Consider the following 8,076-nt stretch of genomic DNA (forward strand, 5'->3'; position numbering starts at 1 on the left):
ATATTTGGATAATTTCTACCTTAAATCACAAAGTTGGTCATTAGAAATGTGTTACTTTTTTTCAGTTTGACGTAGAGCAAATGTGTAATTTTTCAAGTTTTGATGGTATAGGGGACACCTTGACAATTTTTATACTTTATGATACAATTGAAAAAAGTACAAAACTGATCTATGAGATGCATGGTGTCAAAGTTCATAATCATCTCTAGTTTCATTAACCCAGTTAAAAATTGAAATCTTTTCTTTCTTGAACTCAAACAGATCCAACTCCTTTGGAATTGCGAATGCTCTGTCCACACCTCAATTTATTTATTTTGATTGCTATGCTGTACATTAATTAGGCTGTTCATTGGGATTGTACTGTAAAAGTTTCTTATCCTTCATTTCCGGCATCCCATATCAGTTAATTCCATGATCATATACATGCAATGAAGGATGCCCAAAACTCAAGGTGTGGGTCTCGGAAATGACTTGGCCAGTACATCTTCAGTGGACTGGAAGTCCATTAATCCACACGAATGCGGGACGCTCCCCAACATAATCTAAAAGCCTCTTGTTGTAACCATGACTTCCTAATCCAAAATTTCCTAGAAAGTCAGAATGAAAAAAGATCCACCTAATAACCACAATCCAAAAGGATTAATTATTATGCAATGATATTCCAATCTTATTACAAGATGACATGTCATTAAAATAGTACGTATATAAACAACTTTAATGGCACAACATCGCATTATGGAATAGAACTACCACCTCATCGTACTCCCGAATTACCTAATAATTTTTCATATAAAAGAAACTCACGAGTACAACAACACATAAACACAGAACTGAGTTTGGGCAGACATCCAAACCCACACACAGGAATGATCAATTCCTAAAACGAGAAACAAGATACCTTAAACCCTATAAGCAACTGCATGATGCAAATCTTACTATTGGGCATACACCAACAATCACAGAAAAATTTACACAGAGAACGAGAGAGTGAGAGAGAGAGATATGGAATGCTCACTAGATCTTTAACCACAGTACAGAACTTCAAGTCCCATGTTATTTAAGTTTTTGAAAAAGTTGGGACAGATTAGACAAACATCATAAAAATACTTAAAATCCATATCTTTATGAATAGAACTTTATGCAGCAGACTTAGGAAGAGCTCCAGCTTCTGTCAGCAGAGGAATCAGCTTGCCCTCCTTGTGTAAGGCTGTGGTTTCTGAAACAATAGAAGGGAACATATAAGCATAAACTCCCAAAACAAACATGCATGACTTAAATTTATACAGATATAAATGCGATACTAGGAAGCTTATAGTTTTGTGTTAAGGGATCAATATCCTACTGTCACAGCCACCAATGTGGTTCCCGCCGATGAATACATTGGGCACAGTCTTCTGTCCAGTCCACTCTGCTAGAGCTGTTTGTATCTCTTTTCCATCACCTTCAACACAGTTTTACAACGATGTGGTTTGTAAGTAACAAATTAACTGGATCATAATCATCTAAGTTTCCTAACTGAGATAACTCCAACTTGGAATTCTCAAAATCCTAACCATCATTTTTTATCAATTTATTTGGATTTTGACATCTATACATAAACTTAAGGAAAAAATAAAAACAATACTTGGCAAAGAATAATTATTAGGATTTTTTAAGCATTTAACACGGAATTTCTGTAGAAAATCTAGATGGACCTAATGCCAATGAAATAACAAAGAAAGATTCTATTTGCAAGCCAGTGTATAGGTACCCTCCACACTGTTGACTTGGCATGATTTGATTTGCAAGATAAGTTTAAAAACCTATCTCTTGCAAATCAAATCTTGCCATGTAAGCAGTGTGAAGGATGTGTCCCTCCACACTGGTTTGCAAGTAGAATAACAAAACAACAAACAATATTTTAAGAATCAAAGCATCATAGTAAACCTACACCATTAGAGCTTGACAACACCATGAGAATCAGATAAGTTCATTACTTTTTACGCATATACACACTTCAAAGGCATAGGAAAAAAAATGTTTTTAAAGCAAGATAGACAAGGCTGAAAGTATGCTAGCTAATATTGCATAACCATATGTTTCTTTCTAGTACATGCAACCAAACCCAATCACATGAAAGCAGACAGAGCAAACAATTGTTATATGTGAAAAAGGAAATTAAGGGGAGCCGGATATACAAAACTACTGCATGTAAAGAATTGGATTTGATTCCATAATCAATTTCAGATAGAAATCAAAGCTTTTTGCTACTGCTTCAATGAAACTTTCAAGTCATATTTCAATTCCTCAAATTCATACAAAACAGCCATATAATGAATTTCAGTTCCAACGCCTCAATAAAGCGGTTGGGCTTTCTCCAATAAATTAAACGGCCCAAACAATTAGAGTCAAAACTATATATAAAGAGAGCGATTTTCATCTCACTTTCAGTGTCCAACTCAATGGCCTTGAAAGTGGCGCCCAATTGAGTCAAAAGCTGCTTCACGGTCACGCAGAACGGACAGTACGACTTGCTGTCATCACGATATCAAGATCCAAATCTTTATAACCCTAAAATTAGAAGAAAATGATTTCATATATAAGCAAAGTGAGAGAAAGAAATAGAGAGACCTGAAAACGACGACAGGATTGGACGCAACGATATCCTTGGCCTTTGGCAACGCCATTTCTCTCCCAAACCTAACACAGCTCTTCGTAATATCACTCGCACAGTAACTCAGAGAACTAGCACTACTTTAGGGCTCCTGTGAGAAGTGAAATATATAGAGATTGGGAACCGAAAATTATTGCGAAGGTCTCCACCCTCCACCGCAGGCTTTTTTTTTTAAGGAAAAATGTAATCACTCGTATATTTTTTTAATAGTAAATAAGTGATTATTAATAAATTTATATTTTTTTATTTTTTGGTCAAATATGTTTAAAAATTACTTTAAAAAAATAAAAAAAAAAAATTATTTGCAATAATGTGTATATTTAAAGTCCACCTTTAGCATTATCCTTTTTTAAGATATCGATGGCCCGTCTTGGGCCGCTTTGAACCATACAAATTGGATTCTTTAATGTAGGGCTATAATCGAGTCGGGTCGAGTCGATTTTTGGTTTGTCGAGTTTGACTTGACTCAAAATATTTAAACTTGAACTTGAGTTCGAGCTCGATATTTTTTTTTTTTATTCTTTGTTCGAGTTCGACTCGATAAGCTAAACACTTAACTCGAATTCAAACTCGAATGTAGATTTTTTTATTTTTTGAATAATATTTAATAATTAATAAATTAAAAAATAAAAATATAGTATTAAATTTATACAACTAACAAGTAAAAACTTTATTGAATTATAAAATGTTATAAAATTTATAAATAATTAATATCTAACTAGTTGATATTTATCCAACATAACAATATATTATATGCCTACATATATTATTAGTACATACACTTAATATGATAGCATATATCTATTTCATATATGGTTCCCACATACTAGTATATTAAATTATTAAGTTTTATCGACTAATTATTATACAAATTATAAAATATACTTATGAAGTATATTCATTATATAGACATAAGTAATTAGATTACATATTATATATTTAATTATAAAAGTGATCTGCTTTTATTATTAGTTACTATATATATGTGTGTGTATATATACATGGGTGTATGTATATATTTATCAATATATGACTAAGTTTTAATCGAGTCGAGCTAATGAGTCGACTTGAGCATAAACGAGCGAGCCTTAGCCGAGTCGAGTTTAGTTTTTTCAGGTATGTGTCATTTACAATTCGAGCGGATATCTACTTTCACGAGCAAGTTTTTTTCACGAGTCGAGTTTGATTCGAGTTTAACCGAGCGAATACTAAGCGAACTATCGAATAAACTGATTCATTTACAGCCATAAATAAAAGGCTCCGAAATAACGGCGTAAGGCCAATGCGTATGGTTGCTTACCGGTTACCAGAAACAAAAATATATATATAATCAATTGATTTGTTAATTATCTTAAAATAATTAGTTGATTAATTAATGTGTTAAAAATAATACGGTTCCTTGTGGTTTAGGTTATTTAATGTATTTAAAGAAATACTAACCTCAGATGAATTATATAAAGTTAAATTTACAAATTGACGTGATTTAAAACAGTACGTCAAATTAAAAAATTATTTTTATTATTAAATTAGATATAACATATCAAATTGTAAATTACCTTTTAGTATAAAATAAATATAATAAATCACATAAAATTACGTCAATTTGTAAACTTATTTGTATGTAATCTTTTTGTGTCTACAACATTTCTCTTATAGATATATGTATTTCTTGAGTGAACTCTTTAATAATTTGAGCTTAAACAGAAATTATTAAAGAGTACTTTTATGTTGCTCGATAACTTCATTCGAATATTTGATTCCACTTAACGTGTATTATCTTTCCACAACAAAGTTTCCCTAAAAACAAAAATTATAAACCGATAGATACACAATTTTCCCGTCCAATTTTATTTAGCTTTTTGAAAAGCATCGATAGATAAGATAGAAACATAAACACACCATAAAACAGGACACTTATTACGATTTACTCATGAACCAGATAACTAATAGCAGCTCATTTTAAGCAGAAGAATTAGCAACTGCTCCAACTTGTGTCAGCAGAGGAACCAGCTTTCCCTCCTTGTTCAAGGCTGCAGTTGCTGCAGAACAATAGAAGAGAATATTTAAGCATGGAGGCTCAAAAACAACAAACGTTAAAATATAAATGTAATATGAGCAAGACCGCACCGTCCCCGCCACCAATGTGGTTCCCGCCTATGAATACACTGGGCACAGTCTTCTGTCCAGTCCACTCAGCGAGAGCTGCCTGTATCTCGCTTCCATCACCTTCAAGACATCATAACATACCCAAGAACTTTTTCATTCATTTGCTCCTTTTAAAATTTAACATAGAAGTGTTACGGATATAAAAGAAAAATAAATTCATAAACTGACGTGACTTCGCATGATACATTAGATATATTTTACGATAAAAATAACTTTACACATACCATGTCAAGCCATATCATTTTATGAATTTACTTTTGTTTAATCAATTTGAACTAAATATTTTTCTTTCTCAAAATCCCAACCATTTTTTCAGAATATGTCCTATTGTCATGAGAAACAAACAAGTTCCTTGCTTCATATACATATACACCCTTCCAAATGCATGCTTTTATGGGAAGATATAGTAATATTGCATCAATTATATGTTGTTTTCAAGCAACGAAATCAAGTCGGACCTCATCAAAGCAGACAGTACAAGAACCTTTCGTTATCTGTGGAAAACGAAATCCAGGGGAAATGGATTCGAGAAATTACTATATAACGAAAGAATTGGATTAGGTCCAAATTGAATTACAGTTAAAATTAAAAATTCTTGCAACTGCTTCACTGAATTTTTTAACTTTGATTTAAATTTCGAGCATAATCCAGTTCCGACGCTTTTAGAGAAACAGTTAAACAAGTAAAACGAGATAAACCACTCGATTCAAAAATGAAATATCTGAAGAGCATCTTATCTCACTTTCGGTGTCCAATTCGTAAGCCTTGAAATTGGCCCCCGACTCAGTCAACAGCTGCTTCACCTTCTTGCAGAAAGGACAGTATGTCTTGCTGTTATCACAAACACCGATATAAATGATACGCAGACAGACAGACATATATAAAGCCACAAAATCGAAAGGAAACGATTTCACAAGCACGTATAGGGAAAGTATAGGGAAAGAGAGTTAAAGGGACCTAAAAACAACGACGGGATTGGACGTAACGATCTCCTTGGCCTTCGGTAACGCCATTTCTCTCCCAAAGCTGAAAACTGCTCGTACAATATTTTAGAGGAGCACCGGCATGGATTGCCATTGGGGGTGGGGGGGATTGCGTCATTTTGTTGAGGGAAGAAATTGTTTTTTAAGGTTGTGTTTGGATGTTGAAGTGAATTGAATTGAGTTGAGTTGAAATCATAAAATATTATTTTTTAATATTATTATTATTTTAAGATTTGAAAAAATTAAATTATTTATTATATTTTATATTGAGATTTAAAAAAATTGTAATGATAAATTGAGAGTAGTTGAGAAATCAAACGATTTGTGGATCTGGATCTGGAGTGGACTGTTGAGGGCCTCGATTTGTGGCCACCGACGTTCTGGGTCTGAAGTTGACCGTTGAAACTCGAGGGCATCCGATGTTTTGGATTTTTCGAAATTGGTGGGCCATCCAAGGCTATTTCGGACCACTAAAAAAATGTAAGAATATAAAAGGCTAACGTGTATGACCAATTAATTATCTTTATACTTTGATAATAAGGACACGTCTTGTACACACTTTTCTACCGTGAAGACCTTCAGAATTTTCCGATAGCATACCACGTAAGATAAAAATAAAATAAAATAAATAAAAGTTGTATGGTGTAGACTGCAGAATAAAAATCTCCTTAACTTTTAATTATTTTTATACTCGATGGGAATTGTTTGGAAAGTTAGATGAGTTGAGATGTTGTATTTTATAATTTTTTATAATTTGTTTTCTAAATAGTACTTGATATAAAATCTTTTTTAATTTTAAATCTTTTTTTATATAATCATTACATATTTTCTAAATTTTCAAATAAAATAAAAAATAATATAATTTTTCAAGTTTTAAGATAAAAATAATATTCAAATAATTTTTTTAATTTTATAATATTTTTATTCAAAATTTTTTCTCTCATTTCTCAAAACTCAATAAGAAAAAAATACTTTTTTACACACAAACCACCATATGTTTTTCTCTCTCTACAATATTTTCTCTCCGTACAGTTTCAGTTTTTGTTGTGGTTTTTTCCTTTCTGTTGGTAGTGATTCATTAATGGCTTTTCCTTCTTGAGGGGATTAGTGTATCATTGAATCACTAGGGTTGTCTTGTTTGTGGGTTGGTTTAGATGGGGTTGTGTAAGGAGGTATTTATCGATCAGAAGATTTTTGAGTTCAGAAATGAGAATGCTAGATGGTTGAGGATTATAAAAAGTAGTCGTCGTGGAGTGAAATATATTTCAGTGGATTGGGAAACTCTGGGTTGGCTGGGTTTTATGGTGAAGGAATGTGCAGTAACACTGGGTCCTCAGGAGTTTCTGCGAACTCGTGTTAATAGTGAGGAAGGGACGTAATCTTAATGGTAGTTTTATCTCCATATCAGAATTTGGTCGTGATAAGAGGAGAGGATTGCTTGTGATTCCGGAAGGAAGGAAGGGGGAGGGGTGGAAGAACCTTGGAGATATTTTAATGGAGATTTCTCCACCCCCTGTTTCAAACATTCATCAGATAGCTGCTGCAAAGAAGAGCAGAGGTGAGGGAGGTGCTTCATTATCGTGGGTAGGAGGAGCAAGGACGTACAGTGAGGTGTTGAAGAAGGTACCATATCTCGTTTCATTAGACGTGGTGTCAGACGTAACCAATTTTGAAGACGTGCAGTGGTATGGTGGAGAAGAAAGCAGAATGCTGGGGTTAAATGAGGAAAGTGTTTTGAGGATGTTAGTTGGCTTGGAGGAGAAGGTTGGCAGTGTGTTAGATGAAATCAGCTACCTAAAACGCTGCGTTAAAGGTAAGGCTGAGCTGAAGGAGGTGGTGGGCCGTAAGGGTGGGCCTGGAATGGGTCACGACAGTGTGTTGGGCCTTGGCAAGGGTCAGGCCTCAGGCCTTGTGAAGGCTTAGAGGGCAGCGGCTCCAGTTGGGTCGGGGAAATCTTTCGGACCCGAGATATCGGATCAGGGACAGAAGTTGCCGATAAGCCCATTATCGGCAACCCTGCCGGCACAGAAGTGGCCGACGACCTCGGTCGACCACTCTGGTGAGATGGTAACGGAGCTTCGATGAGAAGATTTAGAGGAGGGGGAGTTGTTGGTGGAGGCGATAGCGTTACAGAGTCTGAGAAATACCTCTGAGTCCTCGTCTCCAGGGATCTTGGTGGAGAATTGGCCTTCGGAGCTAAGTATGGTGGACGAAGGTCCTATAGCTGTGCACGAGCAGCCTGGTTCGTGGGAAAGAGAGAAGTCTTTACGTGGT

At 34.5% G+C, this 8,076-nt stretch overlaps 2 protein-coding genes across 2 annotated transcripts; both read right to left on the bottom strand.

Annotated features, from left to right (window-relative positions):
- Positions 1–770: 770 nt before the first annotated feature.
- LOC109007255 (glutaredoxin-like) lies at positions 771–2,850 on the bottom strand. The gene is made up of 4 exons (XM_018986852.2): positions 2,611–2,850; positions 2,425–2,513; positions 1,343–1,441; positions 771–1,216 (listed from the first exon to the last, which is right to left on the bottom strand). Exons 1-4 carry the CDS (start codon positions 2,664–2,666, stop codon positions 1,137–1,139), a joined length of 324 nt encoding a protein of 107 aa, XP_018842397.1. The 5' UTR covers positions 2,667–2,850; the 3' UTR covers positions 771–1,136.
- A 1,543-nt stretch (positions 2,851–4,393) lies between these two features.
- Positions 4,394–5,912, bottom strand: LOC109007257 (glutaredoxin-C2-like). Its single transcript, XM_018986854.2, has 4 exons — positions 5,777–5,912; positions 5,562–5,650; positions 4,781–4,879; positions 4,394–4,692 (listed from the first exon to the last, which is right to left on the bottom strand). The coding sequence occupies exons 1-4, from the start codon at positions 5,830–5,832 to the stop codon at positions 4,613–4,615; spliced, it is 324 nt and encodes a 107-aa protein (XP_018842399.1). The 5' UTR covers positions 5,833–5,912; the 3' UTR covers positions 4,394–4,612.
- Positions 5,913–8,076: the final 2,164 nt, after the last annotated feature.

The sequence above is a fragment of the Juglans regia genome, chromosome 1, assembly GCF_001411555.2.
Source record: "Juglans regia cultivar Chandler chromosome 1, Walnut 2.0, whole genome shotgun sequence".
Classification (NCBI taxonomy): Eukaryota; Viridiplantae; Streptophyta; class Magnoliopsida; order Fagales; family Juglandaceae; genus Juglans; species Juglans regia.

Coding starts and splice junctions, on each gene's coding strand:
- LOC109007255 (XM_018986852.2), bottom strand. CDS start 2,666: ATGGCGTTGCCAAAGGCCAAGGATATCGTTGCGTCCAATCCTGTCGTC. Junction 2,514..2,610: donor AATCCTGTCGTCGTTTTCAG/GTCTCTCTATTT, acceptor TCGTGATGACAG/CAAGTCGTACTGTCCGTTCT. Junction 1,442..2,424: donor CATTGAGTTGGACACTGAAA/GTGAGATGAAAA, acceptor ACTGTGTTGAAG/GTGATGGAAAAGAGATACAA.
- LOC109007257 (XM_018986854.2), bottom strand. CDS start 5,832: ATGGCGTTACCGAAGGCCAAGGAGATCGTTACGTCCAATCCCGTCGTT. Junction 5,651..5,776: donor AATCCCGTCGTTGTTTTTAG/GTCCCTTTAACT, acceptor TTGTGATAACAG/CAAGACATACTGTCCTTTCT. Junction 4,880..5,561: donor TTACGAATTGGACACCGAAA/GTGAGATAAGAT, acceptor GATGTCTTGAAG/GTGATGGAAGCGAGATACAG.